Raw genomic sequence first — 25,732 nt, 5'->3', positions numbered from 1 at the left:
TCTATATACTGTAGTTTCTTCGGTTCCCTTGGGCCAGTGAGGGAGCTGATTGAGCTCGAGATCAAGCAGTGAAGTTTTACCGTTTTAGCGCTAGCTGGTGGACCGAGCTTGCCATTTGTAGGCCTGTGTCCCTGCGAACATGGATGGAGGCACGAGCCAAGTCAGTCATCATTAAGCCTCGTTGCAACTACCATCACCATCCGAGTCGACGACATGCCTGTCGTTCAGTTCGCGCCCTTTTCGTCCCTTGTTCAGCCAGGTTTTTGGCATGAGCTTACTCGCATGAAAATAGATGTCCTTCGTCTCTCAGAAGACGCTATTACCGTGAATGGATCATACACCGTCGGTCGATCGATCAGAGATCGTGAAACCGGAAAAGATATCGCTCTTGGATGTAACCTCATAGTGGGGGAAGACGCTTACCAGAAGGCACTTCAGTATGTTGCGATGGAACACACGTTGAAGCTAATATGCTCACTCCATATCAGATTGCCGCCCATGTCCGTCCAAGCCACTGGCATCTTCAAGAACTTCAATACTATCGAGGACTTCAAGGCTGCAGATAAGGCTGCACTCATTAATGACGTCGTTTCCAAGGTGCGATCATGACTTGATGCGCCCGACAGTAGATGGTAATATTTGTCCCAATAAGATCTGGGACACCATCATAACGACCAAAGACACGTCTCTCCTCACACAGTTCTTACTAATAACATTCGCTGATCTGAAAAAGTATCAGTACTTCTACTGGTTCGCGTTCCCCGCGTTCGTGTCCAAACCAGCCTGGCAGATTTCAGAAAATGGCTGGAAGCCGGCGGATGAAGAGATCCAGGGGGTATGTCCTTCTTCGAGGAGCATTCCCACATTCTCACAGGCACTCTTAGTTGGAATCTATCTACAACTCGCTCCTCAAGTCAACTCAATCATTCTTTCTCGTGAAGGAGATTGGCGGTATAACTGAAGTAGGGTCGATAGAACAATATGAAGAGTTCTTTGCTGGTGTTGCTCTTGCAAACGTGATTTATACATTCCGTCTTATGAGCCAACCCTGACTCCCCTTACACAGCGAATAATCGGCTTTGTAGATCCATCTGCTCTTCCTGAAAACCCAGGTTGGCCTCTTCGGAATCTCCTCACGTTCCTTCGCGCGGTATATCCATCGCAGACGTCTTCTGTTCGAGTTCTTTGCTGGAGAGATAACGAGAAGTCCATTGCTGGAAAACCATGGAGGAGCCGGTTTGGAGTACTCTCCATCGGAGAAGGAGATCCAACCACGAAACCCAGTTCCATAGGATGGGAGCGCCATCCGACAACCAACAAGCTCAGTGCTCGAGTCGCTGATCTAGCACCCATGATGGATCCGAAGAGGTACATGATATCTAGCGGCTCATATTGAATACTGCTGATAGGCTTTTAGGCTCGCTGATCAAGCTGTGGACCTGAACTTGAAGTTGATGCGCTGGCGAATCTTACCTTCACTAGACCTCGGGAAGATAGCATCAACAAGATGCCTGCTTCTCGGCGCCGGGACACTTGGCTGCTACGTTGCACGTACCCTCATGGTTTGTGCTCATGAATTCAAACCCACAGTTATTACTGATTTCTACCACTAGGGATGGGGGGTTCGTACGATCACTTTTGTTGATTCTGCGCGTGTATCATTCTCGAATCCTGTTCGCCAACCCTTGTTTGAATTCGAGGATTGTCTCGACGGCGGTAAACCCAAGGCGGCTTGTGCCGCCCAGCGCCTGACGAAAATCTTCCCTGGTATTGTAAGTGCCGTATCGCTCGTCTTGAACGATCTCTGATGACTTGTAAATTAGAATGCCACTGGTCATGATATGTCGATACCTATGCCAGGCCACCCTATACCTCCGGCGTCCATTGAGCAAGCGAAGAAAAACGTCGGGCATCTAGAGACGCTGTTTGACGAACACGATGTTGTATTCCTCTTGATGGATTCTAGAGAAAGCCGCTGGCTGCCCACTGTTTTGGGCGCTGCCAAGGGCAAGGTACGGCACAAGATCCTATGCATATTGCTCGTACTGAGCCCTTGCGCAGATAATCCTTAACGCTGCCCTTGGATTCGATACGTATCTTGTGATGCGCCATGGTGCTCGAGCGTCTTTGACGACGGGCAATCGACTTGGCTGCTATTACTGCAACGATATCGTCGCTCCTGCTGATGTATTTCCTTTCGACTCTCCATACCGACATTCACTCACATATCTTCCTATATAGTCCTTGACGGATCGCACTTTGGATCAAATGTGTACCGTGACAAGACCCGGCCTTGCCTCGATCGCAGCTTCTACGGCGGTCGAACTCCTTGTCTCTTTACTACAACATCCTGATGGGTAGGTCCTAATTTACATCAAGACCTCGTTCCTGACATTGTCCGCAGGCTTCATGCACCACCGCCCCCTCCTCAAGCCAATGGTGCTGCTGCAGACCCTAGCACATCGGACAGTGTTCTTGGTCTTGTCCCGCATCAATTGCGTGGATTCTTGGCACAGTTCAGAAACCTCCCGATCACAGGTGCAGCGTACGACAAGTGCACGGGTTGCAGTGAGACAGTAAGCGCGATCACCCATTCTCCACATCTCTGTGCTCATCAATGGACCAGGTTCTCAAAGCCTACGAGGAACAAGGCTTCGATATGCTCTTGAAGGCATTCAACGAGCCCGGATTCCTTGAAAAGTTGACTGGACTGGACAAGCTCTACAGCGAAGGTGATGCAATAGTGGAGAGTGTGGATTGGGAAGAGGAAGATGAGGACAATTAGGTCCTGATGTCCAATGTAACATACTATTTTTTCCGTAATTCTACAAACCACTCAACTATTCCTGTACTTTTATTTTCTCTTGCGATGTGACAACTACAACTTGAAATTCCTCTATAAAAGCTTTTCATTGCCATGGGGCTGACCCAGATACCACTCCACGACGATCTTGTCGCTGAAGACGTGCTGATCCTATGAGGGAAAATATTGCAGCGCTCGGTTGACGCACCAAGATACAGCTCGGCAGGTGATGTGTGAAGATGGATATGCCAGTACTCAACATGGAGTCGCGATGTTTTGGCGTCCTCGAAAGCAGCAGCCTGCGGTGACTGCGGTCGATAACTGGCCCAATGGGCGTGAGGCATGCTGTGCAGGGGCGACAGATAGTGTTTCAGAGGTGGAGAATATTTTGTGGGCAACGCATGATGCATGATGTTTTTTGCCGGCCAAGGGCAGGATCTAGCAACGTCCATGACTCAGTACTCAGGGGTCATGAGTTCGAGTTGGAGTTCAGTGCGTTCTGTTATTATAATGAGGCGACCTGAATTACAAAACTCAATACATAGTACAATACTTTGAACGTCCTCATCGGATGATCGCCTCTGATTTCGGCCCATCCTACTCATTTCAATCTTCACTTCGACTCACAAGTACATACTTGACCCTGCTTAGAACATTCACAATTTTCCCCTTTGCCAGCGCAAGAGCACTGCACCGGGTCGCAATTAGTATTATTAAAAAATCAGCCTATCATGACCTTACCTTCTCTGAATGTGCGCTGTTGACGCATGTCTGGCAGTTACATTGGTTCTTTGGGCAAGCACAGCCGGTCCCTGAGGGGCCACAGGCTCTATAAGAAATTTTCAGTGTGAGACAACGACCAAAAAAAGTGAGTACTCACGGGCATTCGCTAGCGCATGTACATCCACTGCAGGTTGCCATTATGGTTTTTGTTAAAAGGTAGTTGGGATGTCTTGACGTAGGAGCAACATTGACATATAGGGGTCAACGGGTCAGCAAATAACATCAAACATCAGCAAGTATAATACATGGACTATTTACAATAATCTCTACAAACAACCTGATCACGCATCATATACTATCCGCCCACCAACCCACGGGTATGTATAATTGTGTTGATAAAAGTTCCTGATCGTCCGCCGTCCAGCAAGACGCGGGATTGTAGCGTATGATGCTCCAAGCTGCATAACCCATTGTGTCAGCTGACAGCAACATGATGGACGGCCAAGACTTACAACAACATGATGCTTCCCATCGAAGAAATCTGTGGAGTACCCTGGGAAGTGCTTCGTTGGCGATAATCCGTCGTGGCTATCGAGCAGTGTCGAAGTCCACTCCCAGACGCCACCATTGCTTCCACGACCGCCGTTTGCCTCGAGGCCAGTAGTCGCTCTTATAACCAGATGTGTGAGATTAGATAATGGAGAATGCACAATGACTTACGGAACGGGGTGCCAGTTTCTGATACCTACGTTCGCCCCACCTTCGAATCCAACCTCATACGTATCGAAGAAGAGCCTTAGCTCCGGTTCTGTGGGTAGTCGCCCGCCTTTACTCTTTGCATATTCACTGAGCATATCGTAACTCGTAAGCACCGGCCAGTGCTTCGCGACGGTCAATGGCACAGGACCATAGAGAGTGCGGACCTGACAATTTTACTCAGTCCCCGCAATCCATCGCTAATTGGATAACAAACCTGAATTTCTTCCTCTCCTTCCACCCAACTGGGTGGCAGACCAATTTCCTTCCTGTTCACCCACCAAGCATAGAACTCTCTATTGCTGATTGGCCTCCACTCAGCATGAAATTTCCCCACCTGCACCTGTCGTGAAGGGCTCTCATTGTCCCAGCCAAACTCGTGTCCCTCAACCTGGTCGCATACGCCTTCATCAAAGTCGTTGCCCTCGCAGTCGTCGTGCCCAAGCGTGATGGTGACAGGGCCAAGGGTGATAGTCGATGAAGAAGGGGGTGTACAGGAAGCGTCCCATTGCGCAGACAGCGCTTCCCATGGCGGGGTGACGAATCCTGGTGGGGGGAGCGTCCCTGTTCCGGCACGCTGGATGAGCATGTAGAGAAGTGTCTATGTCATATCAAACGCTTTTCAGACTCGATCGCACAAATAAAGAAATTTTATACTGACCTCAATGTGCCAACCCTCATGTTCAAGGGTCATCGCAAGCATGCGGCCGATATTCCTGTTGATTTTGCGCTTTCCAGATGCTAAATCGTCGTATAACGCCAGAAGGCGCGTACGCACACGGTCGCGGAAGGCAAGGATCGTTCCAAGGGTAGGCCAATCCTCGTCCTTTGTGGGAACCTCAGAGTGTCTCTTAAATGACATCAGAGGAAACCAGACAGCGAAGGAAGCAAATACATACATGACAGTGTTCCGGATCATCGACATGAGGGTCAATACCCCGCTAGTAGGGGGAGTCAGGAACGATGCTTTGAACTAAAAACTGGTAGGCACCTCAAAGATCTGCGCGAAATAAGGTTCAGAATTTGGCTGATTGAGAGCACGGGCCATAAGCATGTCGAGGAATCTGTTTCGATACTCAGGCACGACAGAGAAAGCACCTCAATGTAAAACCCACGTAGGTATGTGCCCAATGTAAAACAAGCATTTGTGTCGCAGTTCAATAGGTTTCTGGTGTAACATAACGCTTGGGATCATGCCAAGTGTAACAAGATCCCAGGCAGCCCATACGTCCTTCCATTCCTGCAACGTTATGAATCAAACACCAAATAAGAGCCACGAAAAAGATCAACATACTTCTTTCGTCGGGACACCCCACGGACTCGTACGATCAAGAGGCGGGAAGGATATAGACGAGCGCTCCAAGACATATAATGTGCTCCTTCCACATGGCGAAGATTGTCCAAAGATCGGACGGAGACCAACGGAGGCAAAGATATTCAAGGCTTGTGCTAGGCTTGTCTAAGATGAAGAGAATGAGCGGCACGTAATGAGAAGCAGGAGAAAATTTAAGCGAAGTAAAAAATGAAAGTGTTGTCGACTTCCCATATGAAGATGCAAAAGAAAGCACACAAATTTTGAGAGGCTATAACTTACAGCTAATTTGCCACTGCTCGTGCAAACTTTCACCCATTCCTCAAATTCGACGCCCTCGCGCGTTTCAGTGAAGTAAAAGCTTTCTACAATCAGTCAGTATTATTGACAAACGAGATTATACTTGTGCAATACCATTAACAAGGTGCTTCTCCCAGCATTTTCCCTCAAGGTCAACACAAGGTAATGTTTTGATGGCTTCTTGAATCCAGTCACTGGTCAATGCATCGCAGTGGTTAATGGGAATCACAATCCTGTCCTCAGATCCCTTATCCAAGTTCTTAGAGAAATCTCTCAAGAATTGTGTGTCGAGTAGGGCAGGGGAGAGGAGAAAAACTTTGGCAAGCTGGAAGTCAGATATGGAGAGTGGTGTATTTGACCTGGAGGTCAATGTGGAGTTGGAGAGAGAGGAATCAGAGTGGCAGAACATGGCGATTCTGCACAAGAGTTCGCACCCAAGATATTGGGGGAGGACGATGATATTGAAGGGGTCGGAACTCAATGCAGGATCACAAGAGGTGAAACATTGATTTTATAGGGATGCACAGAATATACGTACAAACAGAGTAATGAGTTACTACCCGGGGTCGTCACTGAGTGGACACCACATCAATTGGAGTAAATGGAATCCACGGGATCATCCGCTGAGTTCGCCAATGTGAGAGACACGAGGACAACATTCACCGGATACAGTATAGAAGGGGCGTTTGTGTGATGCGGCGCATGAAGAAAGGGCTTAGAATTTGATGCGAGAAGCGAAAATGGTAACCTGAAACGAGTGCATAAAACCAAGTGCAACTCGAAGGCGTAAGAGAAGCCGATGGTGAGGTCACAAGGACGTTGACACGATACCAGTAGTCGGATAATATCGGGACCAACAACATGCGGAATCTAAAAACAGGTAAGTTGGACTCGTGATAAGCTACTTACTTGTTGGTTTAATTGATAAGTTGAAAATATGTGCGATAAGATCGTCTGCGATGATTGGGGGAGGTTATTGACGTGTTTCAATGGAAATTTGAACGGCATGTCAGCGTACAGCTCTTCTTGGGCTGGTGAGTCACTACTAAATGTCACGGATCATAGCTTGGTAGACTTCCCAACTTGGTAGGCAAAGACGTTGATGATGAGTCAAAACTGTATCCGATGGTGAGCGCACAGTGAGTGGACCATGTCCATGATGGAGGTGGCGGGGAAGGTCACGTCTCAATTCAATGCTCATCTTACTTATACTATGGAACAAGTCATGGCGTGCTAAACGCTTGCGATGGTGTGCTCAGCTCCCATCACGTGAGCGCCTCTGACCATGCGGGCCGGCAAAATTATGTAAGGGAAAAAAAAAAATTTCATTTCCCCCTTGCAATTGGCCGTGCCCGTGACACGTCGTCCAAATTGTTAATTTGCAAATAACTACGTACCACTCACCTAAGCGCTATCGCAATCCCACATTCTTTCCCCACTTTCGCACTGACCAGTTTACCTGCACTCTCAGGTTGCGTCGTCCGATGGAACATTCATCGACTCAGAGTTCACTACATCCTCGAATTTAAATTATATCTTTAGCACTCCCGGCGCCTTTCTGTCCGTCTTCCCTATGACAGAGTCGATGTAGGACAGCGACATTGTAGGCCAACAAAATTAAAACGGCCAACCATATGATGTTCCAACCTACATAAGTCGAGATCGATTTTTGGAACTACAAAGTCTCATTGCAACCCGAACAAAGACGCCTTTCATCGCGGTCAGCCTAGTTATGCCTGATGACTTGTGGCGTTGAGCGACTCTTTGTTGGACTCCGGTTCACGACATGATGCACCCATCTCCCTGCCTATATAAAAGACATCTAAGATGACAGATATCCTCATCAGTATCATCTTACTCCAGCATGTCCTCCGCACTTACCTATCCTCTTCCTGTTCTCCCTTCTATCCCAGACGATCTCGAAACTCTTGACTCACGCTGTGCTTTACCTCATCTGATGGCATTAATGAAGAACACATTCATTCGTGGTCTGAATCGCGTTCATGCATGTGCGCCTCTCGTCATCGTCGGGCACCCGACTCTTCTGCCTTTCCTTGACTATGTGCGCTTGCTCCTCACGCAATTGAATGTGCACCTCGAGGAGGATACCACTTTTTTCTCTGCAAACGCGCTAGCAGAGGTCTCCTTGACCGAAGTTAACCCTGACACCAAGGCTATCAAAAAATCCGTAGTCTCATTACTATGTTTGGTGTCGACATGGATTATGGTAGGCACCTCTATCTTCCTACCATCTCGCTCGCAATTCATCACTCGTGAACAGGATGAGTCCAAATTTTGTTCGAGTGCACTACGTGAGGGACTCTCGTTTGGGCCAGCACTGGTTGCCATCATGCAGGCACAGATCAGGGCACTTACCCCCTCACTGCTCAGCTCGATCATATCCCACTTGGACCTTCTTGAATTGATCGCAGGTGCAAATATTCTTTCTCTGGTAATTTAAATACTGAAGGTATGACAGCCAGCGTCGGTCGTATCAGTGAACGCTCGGACATGACCTTCTTGCTTCCTTTCATCGTCTCGCACCATGATCGTACCACCTCTGCCCATTGGCCCAAGCTTCCTAAAGGTTGTTTTGAGATGTTTCCAACCTTTATTCTCAATCATTCAAGGTACGTTATCCCTTGTCTTAGCTGACTCTCGTATGACTTTTGCTCATGAAAGATGCTGGCAATTCGCGCCGTACAATCCTCTCACCCATGAGGCTCAGAGCTTAATCGCCATTTCTCCTTGATTTTCTTCAAGGTTTCCCTTACTTATTTATATATCTCCATTCGACTGCCGCTCTTCCCGTACTATCTAATGCCATTTCATTCGTATGATGTGCGTCTGGAGGTCACTTGCAGCCCCAGAAGCTCGGAACTACTTGAAAGAAATCTCCATTTCTCCAGGTCTCACGCGTGCAGCAGGTGAAATCACGCATCAGAGATGACACAAACATATAGTATTTCTACGGCATCAACATCCATGTGTCGACGGAAGTTATGTCTTTGACTTGTGCAATGATGTCATGGTCCGACGCAATCTTCTTGTATTCTCCAACACGCTAGCAAAAATGGACCGAACGGCTTGTCAACGCGAGCCATCAACCACAATGCTCGTGAGTGCTATGTCTTATGACATTCTATCTAAAGATCACCAGCTCAAAATTTCTGAAACATCTTCTCCATGAGACGGTCGCAGGAATTCTGCTAACAAAGGGGTGAAGAGCAGGAAAGTGTAAATCTATAGCGAGCAAAGGAGCTTGATGTGGGCTTTGCTTCCGTTCCGCTACCAGTCCGGCTTGCTCAATCTGCAACTCCTGAGCAGATAGCTTCACGAAAACATGCTAGGTTCTCTTCTGTGGGGGTGCAGATGTGTCAATAATGTTTAAAACTAAATTTTCACTGTTTTCTGGTATCTTTTTGCAACGCGTTCTTCAACCAGCTAGGACTTCTTCGAAGCACGATGTGCTTCTACCAAAAGGAAGTTCAACCAGACGCCTTGTAATATTGTTGTAATACCGACTCACTTCTTAGACAATGTCGCTAGTTCATGAGAGTCCTAGTGTTCTTGTTGCCCTATGACTCCTGTGGACAACAGCCGAAGCTGCTCAGTATCAAGGCCCAGCGCTCTCTAGCCTTTCCTTTGTTAATTCTTTGTTTCATCGTCGATTCATCATAATATCGACCTACTATACATATTATACAATGCCCCTTTTCATCGATGGAATGTACCGTTGGCAGAGACCTCATGCTTGATCTGAAGGACAGCAAGATAGATTGGCATTCATTCATTCATTCATTTGCTTGTTGGTTGACGCAGACGTGGGCAGTGTTCGAATGAACCAGTCATTAAACTGTCGTTCACACTAGGCAAACGTTGATCTTGTTGGACAACACTTAGTTTTAATGAGTCGCATGTGCAGTATTAGCTACACTCTCGAACCTGGTGTTGTCCATTTCAAGTACGTTGAATAGTACAGTAAGTTGGTGGATTTTTTTTATTAATGCCTTTCGCTCATAACATTCACTAGGTGAAACAGGCTCGAGAATCACGCGCACGTCTCAGGAACTTCCTGCCAACAGTGGAAATTCACCCGGGTTTCTGATCTCCAAATAGTTTTTGCCACTAGTAGGTACTACCGTGGCCTTGCCGGCGCAGAGGTGCGTTCAAGTTGAAGGTTGGGCACTGTGTTATTACTACATCTTGCTGTGTCTCTTCTATTATGTATGTGTACGTGTGTTAATGGGCATTGGCATTGTTGCCAGCAGTGAATCGTTCGAAGAGGATGTGCAGATCAAGCGCAGATTTTGCAAACAAGCAATGCATTTGTACCACTCAATATTGTTTCACCCATTTATATACGTCAACTAGTATGTTTTCAGACAGGCTGCCAGAGGCATAGTAAGCGCGCACATTGTGCCGATCACGTGGGGCCGAGATGCAATGAGGCTCGAGCATTGCGAATGACTTCCAACACGTCTGGCAACCCCAGCACAGGTGTTGACGGTGTATGCTTCTGAGGCTCTGACCACCACCATTACCACCACCATCAACGAGTCACCATGAACCGGCTACGCTCTTCACGTGCTCCCTCCCCGACACCTACCACTTTTTCCGGAATCTCCAATTACCGCACCGAGTCCTATCGCCCGATCAAGGATAAAGGCAATGTCCCGGCTGTTCCAGCCGTAAATTCTAGGGTGGTCGCACGCACGCATTTCGACGAGTTAGCTAGTTTTCTAGTGTCCTATCTTGTGAAAGGTGCGGTCTGGTGTTTTATGCGGATTTCAATTCTATGCTGATGCCACGTACCTAGCTCCGCAGGAGTCACGGGCCCACGCACGCTCAAAATTGACCAATCTTACCAGACAACAGTTCCATGAGCTGTCAACTGACGTGTACGACGAACTCGTCCGACGTCGAAGGAACACTCCCGAGAACGACAGTAAGTCACCTGACCTATATCATATCATTTGACCAAGCCGCTTCTCCAGTCCCATTCCTTCCCGTGCGTGATGAATTTCACCCCAAGCGGAATCAGGCACGCCAAAAATTGGCAACGCTGCCTAGCGCAAAGTTTGAAGATCTATGTAGCGATGTTTACTTTGAAATTATGAGAAGATATCCTGAATTTACAGAGGTAGGTGGTTTCATCGTTAATCGTTATTTAATCTATACCAAGTCTGGTGCTAGGTGGAGGACACAGGGGTAGCGTCTCCCGCATCAGCATACGATGATGTACCCTCGCCCGAGTTCCACACGTCCCCACGGCCTGACATGCCCATACTTCCACCCAGTACCCGCACAGGACGATCATCTGAAGATCGGGGCAGCGCACGCGAAGAGGAGACTCGACGGAGCGAGGACACCCACACATCCCGACGAAAAGCCTCTCAAGACCAAGGGGCAGATTTTGGCCGAAGACCAAGTGCCTCCGCAAGTATTCGGAGTGACTCGACGGGAACCACAAATGCGCAGAGTGCAACTGCAACAAGCGGGATGGTGATCCCAAATAAGAGCACCATCGCAGAGGAAGACATTGAAGTGCCGTATGGGCGGGAGATGCGGGAGAGCTCTGGAACAGCCGTCGATACCCGTGACGGCGTCAGGGAGTTTGATACCACCGACGGTGAACACGAGCACTGGGACCAGCGGGGTGGTTTGAGCGGGCTCAGCGCTAGGCTGAGGAATGTGCATACGGAAGATGACGATGTGGGGGATGTGAGGAGCGACGAATATGATAAAGTCTCTCTGGGGCGTGCATCAGTGACATCCGATCGGTCCATCGGCGGATCGAGGATGCCCAGTGCAGCGGGCGATGAGCAAGAGCGTTTGAGGCGAGATTACGAGTTCAAGATTGCTACGATGCAGAGTCGTATCACGAGTCTGGAACGCGACCTTGAGCAACGGGAGCTAGACACGCAGCAGACGGTACGCTGTTTGGAAGAGGAGCTGGAAGGTTTTCGAAAGGCAGGTCTTGAGGATCTTTTCCTCAGATAGTCGCTAAATTGAGCATACAGCGTGCCGAAGAGCACGGATCTACTATGAAGGCTCTGCAAAGGGAGCTAGATGATATTCGGGACCTCCGAGCAAGAGAGAAAGAACGCGAAGCTAGACGAGTACAGGCCGACGAGGAAGAACTACAAATACTCCGTGACCGCTGCGAACGACTCGAAGAAGAGCGGAGTTCTGGCTTCGGGATAGTACGTCAGTAATTTGAATTTGACGTGCTAAATTTGACGTCTTTTTGTAGGACAACAGCGAAATTATCGAGCAGCTACGTTCTGATATGGAAGGGTTAATGTCAGAACTTAGCGATTTGTCACGCAGGAATGACGAGTTAATGACTGCGAAGGATTCGGATCTCACTGTGATCCGTGATCTGGACAGCCAGCTCAAAGAATACAAACGCAAGTATGAGCAAGCCAAAACAGAGCTCAGAAGCGTCAAAGGTTCGCAAAGATATTCTTTTGATGCAGTTGGCCCTTATCTGATATTTTTATGGCCAGTAACATCCCAGCTCTTCCTGCAGGCGCCCAAGATGGAAGACCAACTGCCAATGGGTCCTGACGGGGGTCTCGTCGATATTCATGTCACTGCCTTCGTCTCTGCGATCGATAGTCTTTTGACAGCTGGTCGTTCTAGCGCTCCGACACGCGTTCTAGTGCCGATGAAAGCCGTGGTCACGTCTACCACAGCCATTATCGATGACGTCCGTGCATACGAACAACGCCCATCTCGCGCGGACGTTGACGTCGATATCCTACACACTCTGCGTGAGCGCGCCGAGGCTACACTGACCAACCTTGTAGCTGCATCCAAAACACATGCCACTGCATCTGGCATGTCTCCTGTGAGCCTATTGGACGCAGCCGCGAGCCACGTCTCCGTAACATTGACAGAGATTGCGAAGATGATCTACATCCGCAAGGCTAGTCGGGCTGAGCAGGAGGAGTTCATGTCTTCCTCAAGCTCTGGTTCGCTGTCGTATATATCTTCTGCGCGCTCGACGGAAGACGTGAGACCAAGCTTTGAACGCAAGGGTTCTACCTTTAGCACGAGACGATCGGAAGATGTTGTATCGCCCCCTACGACCGCAGCATCGCGCTTTGCAGAGGCTCATAGCAGACGAACACCGTCTGAGCCATCTAGTTCACTTACGAGTTCTCCTCCGCCTATATTTGACAAGTCTCCTATCGCCAGCACATTGGGTGGAATTAGCGACGATTCGGCAGCGCCTGAAGGCGGCGAGGACGCTTGGTCCGAGCTTAAGGTCAGCTCTACTAGCGGACCGATCTTTTTTTTTCGACTGACAAACACCACTCTCCAGCCCTACCTCGAAGCGCAGACCGAGTCCATCGTTTATGCGATCCAAAGCGTCCTTTCCGGCGTTCGCAGCCCTGTACCGCCGCCAACATTAAACGAAAACCTAACCCAGATCATCACGATCGTGTCGAGTATCGTTGCCGTTTGCAGCGACAACCTGCCACCGGCATCTGCGCAGCAGGGTGCAGAGCTGCTGCGGGAGCTAGGCGAGCACGCACGGAAGCTGTCCGAGGTACAGACGCTGCCAGAAGTTACGAAAGAATCGCGGCAGGTCATGGCCAAGTCGAGCTTTGCGGTCGCAAACGCGATGAAGGGGCTCATGAAGTTATAAGTTGAAGGAGGTGCAGTGTGATGCGATTAGGATGGATGGCTGGTCCATGCATTGACGTGTGATGGCAGTATTATGAGACGTGGATCTTCATTAATTATGATATGCTCCTTGTAGTTCAGTTGTTCAGATACCCTTTCAAGGATTCATTTATGATCATTGGAAGATCTAGTACTCAGTAGATTCTAGAATAATTGCAGCTATTTGAACCATACCCGGGTGAACCCCATCCCGAGCCATGACCATAGTTTTTCGATGACCGAACTGCACTTCATCACAAATTGAAATAAAAAGTTTTATTACGAACAATTTGGGTGTGCTGCAGCGGGATGTAGACGACGATATGGTGGACGTACAATTGCCTCGATCCAGAGAAAGAGAAAACAGCGGGTCGCGTGCAGGAGATCCCGGAGTCACTAGCCGTTGGTCCACGACTTATGTAATCAATGCTGTTCATGTGACTGGATCTCACCTGACTGAAATCGATATGCCTTTAATGTGGCTTATACTACTAGTATGCATTGACCCGGGCCCTCGCCGCTTTAACTCTTCTTTCAAGCAATGTGACATGGTAAATTTCCGTTTATCATGTCATCCTAGTACTGGAAGAATCAGCCAAGTCTAGCCCAGTTCATATCACGAGAGCCATCCACAAGATCGTTTTCGCGCGAAGTGCACTGTCTATTACTAATTAGTAGCATGAGCCTGGTCCGGACACCGTGACCACGCGCCAAGTTGGAGGCTATCGAAGGGCTTTACACTCTAATTATAATATCCCGTTAGTGCCGTGCTCCCTGTTATCGTTTAATACAGCTGATCACAAGTTTACCGTTCTTAGTTCTCTGGGCTTCATTTTGTTATCGCTGCGGGCACGAGACATGTCATCCGCCCACATAGAAAGATAGGCATCTGACAGTTTCTCTCAGATACGAGATCATACATATATCACAATCAAGCCTGAATCATACCTGCACTATCTTCTTCCTCACAATGACTACACTTTCATTCAAAGAGAAAATAAAAGGCGTAGGCGGTGATGCATCGTACGAGGCAAAAGCTCGCATTTTTCAGGAACAACTTGAAGCCAAGATTCCGCTGAGTCTCAGACTCCCAGGAGCGATTCTCGATGACCCACCTCTCGATGTCACTCGCATTCCTGAGACTTGTGGCTTTCTCACCCACAAAGAGCTGGCTATCACCGAGCTGGATGCAACTGCCGTGTGCCAAAAAATTGCCGTAGGCGAGCTGACTGCAGTCGATGCTGTCACCGCCTTTGGAAAACGCGCAGCTGTTGCTCATCAGCTCACAGCCTGTCTCATCGACTTCTTCCTCGATGAAGGCATCAAACAGGCGCAGCAGCTGGACGAGTACTTCCGAAAGGAAGGAAAAGTCGTTGGGCCATTGCATGGATTGCCAATTTCAATCAAAGTAAGTGCAGAGAAATCAAATCGCGATGATCTACCTCAGATGACCACTGTCAGGGCATGCTTCCTGTCAAGGGAACAGTTGGGTCTGCAGGCTTCCTCATGAATATCGAGACTGCGACAGAAGACTGCGATATGACAAGAATTTTGCGTTCACTAGGGGCAGGTATGTAATTTATGCTAGAAATTATATTTTGTTGGTCGAGCAAAGTCGTAGTCTTCTATGTCAAGACAAATCAGCCGCAGACTTTGATGCACCTTGAGTCCAAGTCTACCTACGGTCGAGTAGTAAGCTATCTTTCGAGTAAAAAGCACGTGTCTGTGGCTCAAGTCTCATAGTTGAATCCCTACAATACGGATCTTACTGCAGGAGGATCTTCTGGCGGCGAGTCAGCCCTTGTTGCTATGAAGGGCTCTTGCATAGGTGTGGGCACGTAAGTCTCTGTTCCTCCGCATCACACCAGAGGTTGATGCACTGCCAATAAGCGATGGCGGAGGATCCATTCGAGCCCCGTCCGCCCATTGTGGTATATATGGGTTCCGTCCATCTTGTCGGACGACGCCTCTCTATGGGGTCCTCTGGTAGTGAGTATACCAAGCTCTGTCATGGAATTATGTTGACATCATTCAGTCAACCTGGCCAGGACGGATTCTTTAGTTCTGTAGGTCCAATGTGTCGCTCAGCGCGAGACATGCGACTTTTCCTTGAAGCTGTCCTTGGAGCCAATCCTGCTCTCCTGGACCCAGATGTGTTGCCAGTGTCACTGAAAGTCCCAGACCTGACCAAGAAGAAACTGCGTGTGGGAATCATGATGCACGACGGGGTTGTGATGCCCCATCCCCCAACCATTCGAGCATTGAAGTGGGCAAAGGCTAAGCTAGAAGCCTCGTCAGAGGTTGAGGTGGTGGACTACATTCCGTATGACCACGATCGCGGATACAGCATAGTTGTGAGTCTGGTGATCTGCATGGCAGTGATGTCACTCACACTGCACCTAGCGCAAGCTCTACTATGAGGATGGAGGAGCCACAGTTCGACGCCTTCTCAAGGAGAGTGGAGAAGAGATGCTTCCCTTGACAGAGTGGGTCATTAGTCCACCACACGTGAGAAATCATGATGCCTCAGAAGTTTGGAAGGCAAGATCGCATTTTGCTACTCATTGTCGCTGGCGCTGACCTTGATCAGCTGCGCGATGAACGTGATAAATACAGGAGGGAATACTCTGATCACTGGTGGTCCCAGAATGTCGATGTTGTCCTTTGTCCACCCTTCCCAGGTACAGCTAGTCGTCATGATACTGCAAAATACTGGGGGTGCGTCAAGGTTTTTCGTTTTACATAAAACATCTAATAGCTCATTAGCTACACCGCCATCTGGAATTTGCTTGACTACCCTGGGACGGCTTTCCCGTCAGGTTTCGTTGCTGACCCAGTCATTGACATATATCAGGAACCACCCAGCCCGATGAGCGCGGCAGACGAGTACAACCTCTCCCTTTGTTAGTCTCTTTCTCATATTGAATAACACTAGCTGACCCTTGCATACAGATGATGCAACAAAATTCAAAGGGGCTCCTGTGTCACTACAGATCGTGAGCCGCATATACAGCGACGGTTTGGTGCTGGCTGCACAGGAAGTAGTTGAACGCATACTCAAATCTTAGGCACACCAGGGCCCGCGCCATATGCAATTTTAACGTGTACTAGCTGTGAAGAGCAACGACAACTTATTGTTGTCCGGATCGTTACGAGATCATCTATGTCAAACTCCTCGTATTACTAGTTTTGTCGAATTCATTCATATTGAATTTGAAGCCTTCTGCATTCATATCAAGAACAGATACACGAGTATGATAACACGATCAAATTTCGATGAAGGCAGGAGCGGCCGCATCGCTTATGCCGTAACAGACGCCGCTCCTTTGATCCGGTAAATGTTAGTGACTACTCAGCTAATTAATTCATAATAGTACATAAAATAAATTGAAGCAAAAATGAATAGATGCGATATAGATCGTCCCTCTCGTCTGAGTTCCTTAGCTCTGCTACTTTGCCGGAGTTTGTACGAAGAAATCCTCGTCGCTCACCATCTCTACTCTGTGTCTGCAAAAAGTGAGATCAGCATATTACGAGAGTCCTGCACGAAACCACTAACAATTCCTTCAGATGCGAGCGAAGCGCATTGAAATCCATTGACCTGAGCTTGCTCTTCTTGTTTCTATGGCGTCTCTTCTGATTCTCCGTTTGGAACCCCTCCGTGTGTGACTCCTTCGCAATAGATTCCCCAGTAGAGACCTGCCCCTGCCCATCCATGCCAGCTTCTGCTGATTTGCTGGTTGGAACGCAATGACGGCACCGATAATTCGCCTCGCTCCTCAACTTCTGTGACGTGAAACCCATATCCAAAAGTTTCGCAGACAACCCCGCCTCAAAGGCATGCTCTGGCCCTTCTCCCTTGGATACTATAGTCATCTGCATGTTATCATGGCGGTGGGCGTGACCAATCTATGTGTAGCGGCGGTGAGCTTCCCTTGACAAACAAATGGAAATGAAGAGGAGTGACTGACGAGGGTGGAGAAGTCCATGACAATGAATGCATGTTCGCAAGAAAGACACCGAATGTGTGCTCCAAGCATCTTGACGGTATTGCATGCGTTCGCATCCTCGTCGGTGATTCCGATGAGCGTCAGAAGGCGTGCAACTGCATTTGACGCCTGTGGATGTAATGGACATAAGAAGACAGTATACTTGAGCTGATTTTTTTTCGGGAGGATATCAAACAACGAACCTTCTCATCTTTTATGAAGCGATCGACACTCCAATCCACTGGTTTCCTGTCTTTCTTATCATTACTGGGACATTCATGTGCGCAGACACCTGCAAAATCGAGACATCGTTCTGTCTCATACCGCTTTGCGACCTTTCCACATCCCTGGCATCTAAACCGCGCAGTGATCCTATCTAGTGGATGCAGCTTCGTCTTGCTCGCACTCCTCCACTTAGGGAACCCAAGTAATTCAGACAGTTTTTCCCGTGCAGACGCCATCCATGTCCTCAAATCAGCTGCGACGAGCTCTGCAATGAGGGCCGAGTTCTTCATATCTTTTGCGAGGCCACTGGAATTGGGCCTTGAACCCGTTACGCTCCCTTGCATGGTCGTCATAACCGAAAGTTTTCGGAACTCATGAAGCGTTGGGACAACTGTTCCAGCGGACCGTAGGCGATCGTAGTATTGTTTGACGTCGTCGCGACGCTGACGGTAAGATGCTTCGTTTTCTTGATTTTGACGGTGTGTTTGCATTCTCAGAAGTTGGGCTTCGATAAGGGGCTTCATTGGAAGGAAATCTGAAATGACGGCACTAAGTAAGACGGTGATTGATCCATATGAACCTGACCGCATTCGCATACCACGTAGTGTGACTTCTTCCAACACGTAATTCTTGTGCCTGTGCAATGAACCATAGGATTGAGAGTTGAGCAAATCATGTTCATTCCAGCCTTCCCGGGCAGCAAGTGCCTTCGCCCTACACTCCTGTTAGTCTTCTGTTCTGATAGTCAGTTTAGTCCCACTTGCCACTTTTCGTTTTTGCTTTTGATGGTGCGGTGCATGGTGACATAGGTGCACTTCCACTTCTGTAGCGCAACTGCAAACTGAACTACTGGTCACTTTGGCTCAGACTCTTGAGACAAAATACATACTTCCATGACCTTCGGAAATTTCGCAATTTGATCGGTGCATGCCTGAATGATCATGTCAGATAATTCCTGAATATGCAAAGGTATCCTCATCCAACCTTCCGCAGCGCCTCAGACGGAGGTGGAGATAAAGCTGAGAAGGCTGCATAATCGGCCCGAAAACGCTCCCACTCGGACTTCTTCATCAATATGGTGGGATTCTCGGGCCCTGCAACTTCGATTGAGCCAAAGACTCAGGGAACATGCGAAGAAAAATCATACATGCATTGTCGAGGCTTGGATCTGAAAAGTTGTGATTAAATATGAGGGTGTTCGGAAACAGGAATCTAGTTACCAAAGCAACAAGTGGACTCCACGTAGGGAATCCATATCTCGTCGCGTGCATGACCTTTGAAAATAGTGGTAACATCCGTAAGATGATTCCTGCAATGAGGTAATTAATAATCAAATTCATGCGTTCGGTAGAGACATCCTCCACCTGATGTTCGTCTTGCAACGTGACTATTTATCGAGCTCAGCACACGTTACAAGAAGCTGGAAAATTATTACTCACATCACGACACAAACGAATTCGTGTAGCAAAGCTCGCATAAAATTCTTTTGTGTCTCTCTTACACACCTGCATAAACCGATCACATCACTGTCAGTCCATATTATTTCCGCTCAGGAGAAGGGATTCTTGCTCACATCACAAGGCCCTCCATCGTACACGAACGCGGCATATGCCGCCTCGCTAAAGTTAGGTGTGGGATCAGGCAGTGGATAAGGCAAGCAATTCTTGCGAATGGTGCGCCAGATGAAGTCGGCAGCGGGATTGCAGACAAGTGTCGAGCATAAAAGCTTGGATGTGCGAGCGACAGATAAAACATCGCGAGGAGAATCAGTTTGGATCAAAATTTCTGCAAGGAGCTCGAGCGGAAGTGTTGGGAAAAGGCATTTTCCTGGGGCACTTTCAGATTCTAGAGGGCCTTGAAGCTCTCGTACGGACTCGGAAATGCGACGTTTCTTCGTTAAAGGGAGAGTTAGAAGTTTAAGGAGGGTATCGTGGTCAGCTGAGATGTTTCCGCTAGACATAGCTGCTGCTGGCTGTGGTGATAACCAAGTCGAAGCGCCCTGCAAGAAGAATTTGCGAGCAGGTGAGGAACAAAGGGCTCGAATCATATGAGGCTCGAATCGATCAATCACATGATTTGAAAGCCGCCAAAGTCATTTGGCAAGTACTACTCTCGCAAGCTTGAGTCTTCGTTAAAAAGTCTTGGTCTTTTTCTGAAACAAGGGCCTATCAGGAAAATGCAGGATATAACAAATGACTCGCGAACGCAGACTGGACCGGTACCTGGTACACATAGGAAGCATCATACCATTAAGCGGCATGGTCGATACACTGGCAGGCTAGTTTCGCACTCGATAGTCTGACTCCAGCCGCTAACTTGAAGCTGAGTGCCCTCTGTGGACGATTGGACTTCCTGCAGCCCAGTCTCACTACCAGTGATCCGCGATCAACCGGAGGAGTACCTGGCACATTTTCAATGTAGTGATGTCATTCGAGAATGTTGCAAAATTCCCACTACAATTCTTGCCTCACTGTTCACTCGACTCCAACTTCTGGATTTTCAAGACAGGACCCTGTCGCTACTTCGGATGCATCAATTATTCTATCGCAAGCTTCCTTTTTCTAGCCATGATCAATCACATCAGCAGCCGCAACACCTCACAGCTGTATTGCCCTTTCGCTGACGAGTCATGGGACATCATCAGGTATACTGCAGGGTGTCACTAACATCTCTGGCAGCATTCCAACATGTCGGTCAATGTGGGTGTCTCCGCGGCCTTGTAGTACGATGATGGGTGCTAGACTGTTGTCACGATTGGCGCGGTATCGTGGTGTGCGAAGTATTCGGCTCGTGGGTTGCATCTGGAGAGAACGCAGACGGCGTGTGTTCGTGCATTCAGTACTGGGCCTTTATCATCTCTTACACAATCTACATTCACTGGTTATTCCTGCCGGACAGTTCGTGATCACGGCATTGATTACTCGGTTTTTATGTTGTTCGTATTTGAGCTATCGAGGTAATCAGGAACCTGAGCTCAGATCATGGGGCTTAGATGGCCAAATATACATTCTAGCGTATCGAATATGAGTAAGACATACATGTAGTAACAATGATGGGCGAAGCTCATCTTGCACATTGCTTGTTTGCGAGATCTGCGCTTGATCTGCGTATCCTCCTCGAACGATTCAGTGCTGGTACCGATAGTCATCTTCTACTCAATCCCCCTAAGAGAGCCAGACAAGATCAATTCATCAACGTACACATACACTACAGAAGCAGATACAACAAGGCATAGGTACACATATACGACAACACTTTCAATAACTCGACGCTCAACCTTGAACACCTCTGCAAGGTCACGGTGATACCTAATGGCGACAACTAGGTAATTGGTTGGAGGTCAGAAACACGAGTAAATTCCCACTGCTGGCGGGCAGTTCCTGCGACGTGATTCTCGAGTTTCACCTTGTGAACGTTATGAGAAAAAGGCTATGAAAATTATCCACCGACTTACTGCACTATTTTTCGCACTTGGAATAGATAACACCAGGTTCTCATTCCCAAGAGTGAAGCTAATGCTGTACATGCAAGTCGTCAAATTAGCAGATATAGCTAGGTTGCAGGGCACTTGATCGGATTCTCACGTATAAGTATTGTCCATGCGTCCAACGAGATCGACGATGAACGCCTGCCTAGTGTACACGACTGGTACATCCGAATCCTGCACACGCCTGCGTCAGCCAACAAAATGAATAAATGAATGCCGATCCAGCGTACCTCGCTCGCAGTAGCAAAGCATCCATTTCCATTGTTACCGTTGTTATTGGACTGAATGCTAACAGTTTTGTTGGGGGACCCTGGCTCGTTCTGTCTCTTGATCATCCACTATGATGGTGCCATGAGAATAGGTCACAAAATGGGTTCGAACGCGTATAGATACCTGCTGAGCCACGGTGCCATTTTTAGCGTAGCCTTGAATCTGGTTCCCTTCAGTGGTGTTGTTGCCCGTGAGATCGAGCATGAGGTCTCTGCCAATGTTTCTGACAAAATACACTCCATCGCTGGGGAAAGGCATTGTATAAGATGTAAATCGCTAGTACGATGATGATTTGACAATGGGAAGAGGAATTGACAAAGGAAATATCAGAGAACGCTGGGCTTTTATACTGAGCATCCTCGGATGTTTTTGACAGATGAGGCCAAGATGAAGTGGCGAAAACACACACATAATGGTGATAGGAGCTACAAATCTAGGTGATAAAACTGCGCGCGACAATACTAATTCGGTGAATTTGCGTACCATTCTTTCCCAATACCAGTAATGATAGAAGGTCCCCGCCTCGGCGCTGTTGTTTTCACAGCTTGGATTCAATTGAATAAGAAAATATGACAGGACAGGGGCCAACGGAGATGAAAGACAGGGACTAGCGGCAGCGCGGCGGTTCTTGTTGTGTCAATTTCTTCTGGCTCTTTGATCGGGAGGCGGGCTATAGGTGTCAGGCGTGAATCATATCCATCGGACCTTCGAAGTTCTTGCAGTGCATGAAGGGCCGAACAAGTACTACATCAAGAAATCAAAAATTACTTGAAAAACTGCAAGCAAAAGAGCGATGGCTCGCGACCGCGGTAGCTGAGTGCTGAGCGCTGATGCTAGACATATTGGTTGAGACGAGCTGCATTAATGGACTTCGTTAAGTTGAGCTATAAGTTGCGCAACCACTTACTGCAATGACGAGGACGAGCTCGAAGCTACAGTTTGGATGATCACAGCAAGAAGCTTACAAAGCATACAGCACCGAACGCGACTTGGTTCCCGGCAGCTTCCTTTGATCCTTCCTAGAGAAGTACATTAATATTATCATAGGACCTATACAGCCTCCGCATCAGCTACCCATCGCTTGGTCGCATCGCATCGCCACCCTCCGAGTCTGCACTCCAGCTAGCCTTGAAAGCTCACAGTGAACCTAAACTGGACCAGGCTAACCATAAACACTGCGATGCTCCCCAGGCTGCACAATATCTCCTTCCTTGCCCTCGGTGTTCATGTGTTTTGACAGGTTGTCGTAAGCCAACCTGAACTTTAGATTTCAGCCAAAATTTAAGCCGAAACATTCTGATATTGGCCCATGATGGCAAATCTGTCAGACCGTCACAGACTGGGTCCTGTCAGCCGCTCAGCCAACTTCTGTCGGAAGTTCATGAATTCGATGTAATGGATTCTGTCATCAAGAACGTCTGGGAAATGAAAATTCTGATCCAGGGCACATCTGGTATGTCCCTGTCAGCTGCTCGGCTGAATTCAGTCGCAAGTTCATTGTGTTGTGCGTAGCCCCTGGGACTCGAACAAGTGATGTCGGACCTATCAGAATGACTGAGTGATAGCGGGCGCAGGAGGCACCTCGAAAGAACTAGGATAAGGCGCTTATGGCATTACGGCAAGTGTGGGGTACATGTGAAGGCGGCCGGATCCTACAGTTTGCACATCAGGCTGACATCAAAGTTGCGAAAGCGCATTGCACAGTTGTCCATTGGATCTATGCGGAGGTTGAGGACAAATTTTCAAATAGTGCTTGAGAACTATTGGAGGTGGTGGCATAAAGTGAACTGCGAAAAGAATTGTTTGGAATTGGAGGCAATGGACCTAAACTGCTGAGCGCTGAGCTCCGAGTCTGGTACGAGGCAAGAATTTTGCGATCGATGAACTGCGTTTGGTGTCAAGTTTTAACGAGCATTTTCCAATTTGTTGCTACCGGCGAATACAGTTTTTCTGTTGTCACTGCCCGCCAATCGGTTAATTAGGTAAAAGAATGGGTGTCTGTCTCTCGGTGGTTCAGTCACAGGGAGTATGCATTCCATGATAGATAGTGCTCACAAACACACGTGGTGACAGACGTTCGAGATATAGAACACATAACTTCAGCTGCGGTAAGAGCTTGCCGAAGGTAGTAATATCAACAACTGTGTTGTACCACTAGTTCCATAGTACAAGACTCTAGTGAGGATGTATTCCAGGGGATTGACGAACGAGGAAGTTGAACCTAGAGCTGACAAAGCTGGAAAATTATTAGCACGCCACTGGAAGCAGGGTTGTGAACACGATGATAGCACAAGTGTTGACATAAAACATGGACGTGAAGCGGGGACGCTGTCGCCGCAGAATTATTGAGGTCGAAGAAGAGGGAATTTTGGCTGTTTCTGGCGCACACAGATCTTGAGAGTCGACAGGGTGAAGAAGTGATCCTTATATGTCTGCGTTCAGATGGGGGGCCAAGTGTGATGTGCTGGAGCCTGGAATGGCCGACTGCTTGACACAATAAGGAACAGCACTCACGAGGCCGTCTAGGATGAAATGTTGGAGGACCTGGATGTAGCAACTGCACATCGCAATATAACGTGAAAGGATACAATGTTATGGAAGCCGTAGAGATGAGAGTTGGATGCATGTACACAGTGCAGAGGCGAGGAAGTGGTTATGATGTCTTAGGTGTCTATAAAAATGAGGTAGGTTAGCGTGGCCGTAGAGATAATCCAAGGCTAACTTCTCACTCGTGCATATGGACGCTCGATGGCATACACCTTCCTTCAGCATGCAGTATTCACATACAGGAGGGGGAAGAACCTGGCAGCAGGTTGTTCATCCCTACCAAGGCCACTGTAACACAACACCATTGCCATACATCCTGCTGGCGCCCTCATCAATTTCGCATCCGACGACAAGCATGTCCGTCTCTGGCGGCTTTCAGATCGACGAACTAGCGCCATCTTCCAGCATTCATCCATCCTGGAACATGTCACGTTTTCTGTGGACGGCAAGCACGTCCAGGTCCTTAGCGGAGGCCTAGATGAAAAGATTTCAGGGTGGGAAATACTCGGCGACGCGTGAATATTTGAATTTCCATCCTAGACACAATTCAATCATCTTTCATGCAGATCATGGTGATCACAGCAGCCCGCAATGTATGTGTAACTGGCGACTTGTATACTACCGAAGAATTGCTCGCTCAAGACATCCACATCAACGCTAACGACTCTACTTCGTATACTCATTGCTCATTCATTATGGCCCGAAAATACACCTGGGAGGATGCAATCAAGGTGAATTATCCCAATTCATCATTGATCTCTTACAAAAAAGCTAATCTTCATTCATGACATAGTCCATCAGCATTCAGCCCTCATTGACAGGTTATATATCTAAAGGTATCGCCCTCTGTGGACAAGACCACATCCAGGAGGCAAGGATAGCACTCGATGTCGCATCCATGTTCACAAACCAAGATTCAAAAACAAGCCAGTTTCTTTTCTTGACAAAGGCACGTTAAATTTGTCTTGCATATTCTCTACTTCATTGCGTGTTTCAGGTCATCGCGGTCTTCGGCGCAGATTAACATGAAGAAGAAATGCTGCTCATTCCTGGCATTTCATCTGAATGCCGTTCCTCTGGAGTATCGTGTCGTGGAAGTAAGTATCATGCGGTGATGCTCGGTCATCAAAACTGATACTTGTCACTCGCATATTAGCCATCTACGTGTTCATATCGGAACCAAAGCCTTGGATGATGCACGATATGAGTCTTATGATAAGACTCGGAAAATTTTGACCACTTCACTACCGCTTTCACGTCGAAAATCATTCATTTGGCGTAGGAGGACTTGACCATGGTGCGTCAAGATGATGCATACACAATGCTTTTCATAACCTAGGACCTTGTCCAGTTCTTCGGCTGGGATTGCAAGTCTTTGCAGCTTGCTGCTCACCAGAGATGATGTGGTACACTGCTATAGGTAGACCTCGAGATTCTGTAATATCATACGATGCTACGTGACGAACGAGTGATTGAAATACCAATATCAATGCTATGACTTGTCCAACGGCAGGTCTGGAGTCCGTAATGTCATAGAGACCTTTTTTCTCACCTACGTTTCATTCAGCTTTCAAACAAGAATGTAGCACACTCTGTGCTGCCAATGGGATGTCACCTTCACTGCGAGCAATATGGCAGAGCTA

General features: G+C 48.0%; 8 protein-coding genes across 8 annotated transcripts; 4 read left to right on the top strand and 4 right to left on the bottom strand.

The window, feature by feature from the left end:
- Positions 1-73: 73 nt before the first annotated feature.
- Positions 74-2,939, top strand: EDB93DRAFT_1331799 (uncharacterized protein). The gene is made up of 12 exons (XM_041455223.1): positions 74-437; positions 489-597; positions 653-835; positions 885-1,016; positions 1,067-1,368; positions 1,418-1,562; positions 1,614-1,772; positions 1,824-2,012; positions 2,062-2,187; positions 2,242-2,357; positions 2,405-2,576; positions 2,627-2,939. The coding sequence occupies exons 1-12, from the start codon at positions 214-216 to the stop codon at positions 2,783-2,785; spliced, it is 2,016 nt and encodes a 671-aa protein (XP_041302555.1). The 5' UTR covers positions 74-213; the 3' UTR covers positions 2,786-2,939.
- Positions 2,940-3,335: 396 nt separating this feature from the next.
- Positions 3,336-3,761, bottom strand: EDB93DRAFT_932039 (uncharacterized protein). Its single transcript, XM_041457993.1, has 3 exons — positions 3,684-3,761; positions 3,545-3,632; positions 3,336-3,491 (listed from the first exon to the last, which is right to left on the bottom strand). The coding sequence occupies exons 1-3, from the start codon at positions 3,722-3,724 to the stop codon at positions 3,417-3,419; spliced, it is 204 nt and encodes a 67-aa protein (XP_041302554.1). The 5' UTR covers positions 3,725-3,761; the 3' UTR covers positions 3,336-3,416.
- Positions 3,762-3,867: 106 nt separating this feature from the next.
- Positions 3,868-6,303, bottom strand: EDB93DRAFT_1255403 (C-type lectin protein; the record flags this gene model as incomplete). The annotated part of the gene is made up of 11 exons (XM_041453776.1): positions 3,868-3,984; positions 4,039-4,195; positions 4,247-4,449; positions 4,500-4,883; positions 4,944-5,132; positions 5,182-5,223; positions 5,274-5,346; positions 5,398-5,522; positions 5,577-5,741; positions 5,877-5,959; positions 6,009-6,303. 11 exons carry the CDS (start codon positions 6,301-6,303, stop codon positions 3,868-3,870), a joined length of 1,833 nt encoding a protein of 610 aa, XP_041302553.1.
- A 1,288-nt stretch (positions 6,304-7,591) lies between these two features.
- Positions 7,592-8,754, top strand: EDB93DRAFT_932026 (uncharacterized protein). The gene is made up of 4 exons (XM_041457992.1): positions 7,592-8,121; positions 8,176-8,326; positions 8,374-8,524; positions 8,577-8,754. The coding sequence occupies exons 1-4, from the start codon at positions 7,759-7,761 to the stop codon at positions 8,644-8,646; spliced, it is 735 nt and encodes a 244-aa protein (XP_041302552.1). The 5' UTR covers positions 7,592-7,758; the 3' UTR covers positions 8,647-8,754.
- A 1,705-nt stretch (positions 8,755-10,459) lies between these two features.
- EDB93DRAFT_1311288 (uncharacterized protein) lies at positions 10,460-13,919 on the top strand (the record flags this gene model as incomplete). The annotated part of the gene is made up of 8 exons (XM_041454831.1): positions 10,460-10,658; positions 10,714-10,842; positions 10,892-11,052; positions 11,097-11,856; positions 11,898-12,100; positions 12,151-12,349; positions 12,407-13,170; positions 13,228-13,919. 8 exons carry the CDS (start codon positions 10,460-10,462, stop codon positions 13,552-13,554), a joined length of 2,742 nt encoding a protein of 913 aa, XP_041302551.1. The 3' UTR covers positions 13,555-13,919.
- A 130-nt stretch (positions 13,920-14,049) lies between these two features.
- On the top strand, positions 14,050-16,812 carry EDB93DRAFT_1177593 (amidase signature domain-containing protein). Its single transcript, XM_041450564.1, has 12 exons — positions 14,050-14,122; positions 14,172-14,329; positions 14,390-14,979; positions 15,033-15,141; positions 15,193-15,263; positions 15,315-15,409; positions 15,462-15,560; positions 15,607-15,925; positions 15,975-16,112; positions 16,162-16,289; positions 16,338-16,474; positions 16,524-16,812. The coding sequence occupies exons 3-12, from the start codon at positions 14,542-14,544 to the stop codon at positions 16,637-16,639; spliced, it is 1,650 nt and encodes a 549-aa protein (XP_041302550.1). The 5' UTR covers positions 14,050-14,122; positions 14,172-14,329; positions 14,390-14,541; the 3' UTR covers positions 16,640-16,812.
- EDB93DRAFT_1177587 (uncharacterized protein) lies at positions 16,813-19,854 on the bottom strand. The gene is made up of 13 exons (XM_041450563.1): positions 19,359-19,854; positions 19,225-19,290; positions 19,150-19,172; positions 19,006-19,094; positions 18,933-18,953; positions 18,770-18,879; positions 18,675-18,716; positions 18,550-18,626; positions 18,384-18,499; positions 17,764-18,320; positions 17,543-17,689; positions 17,131-17,480; positions 16,813-17,078 (listed from the first exon to the last, which is right to left on the bottom strand). The coding sequence occupies exons 1-13, from the start codon at positions 19,830-19,832 to the stop codon at positions 17,021-17,023; spliced, it is 2,130 nt and encodes a 709-aa protein (XP_041302549.1). The 5' UTR covers positions 19,833-19,854; the 3' UTR covers positions 16,813-17,020.
- Positions 19,855-21,098: 1,244 nt separating this feature from the next.
- On the bottom strand, positions 21,099-21,917 carry EDB93DRAFT_931702 (uncharacterized protein). The gene is made up of 5 exons (XM_041457990.1): positions 21,666-21,917; positions 21,503-21,610; positions 21,370-21,446; positions 21,240-21,303; positions 21,099-21,190 (listed from the first exon to the last, which is right to left on the bottom strand). Exons 1-5 carry the CDS (start codon positions 21,798-21,800, stop codon positions 21,107-21,109), a joined length of 468 nt encoding a protein of 155 aa, XP_041302548.1. The 5' UTR covers positions 21,801-21,917; the 3' UTR covers positions 21,099-21,106.
- Positions 21,918-25,732: the final 3,815 nt, after the last annotated feature.

The sequence above is a fragment of the Suillus bovinus genome (assembly GCF_016758785.1).
Source record: "Suillus bovinus strain UH-Sbo-P2 chromosome Unknown EDB93scaffold_92, whole genome shotgun sequence".
Taxonomy (NCBI): Eukaryota; Fungi; Basidiomycota; class Agaricomycetes; order Boletales; family Suillaceae; genus Suillus; species Suillus bovinus.
Note: the sequence above shows the minus strand (reverse complement) of the source record. Positions and strands in the feature narration are given on the sequence as shown.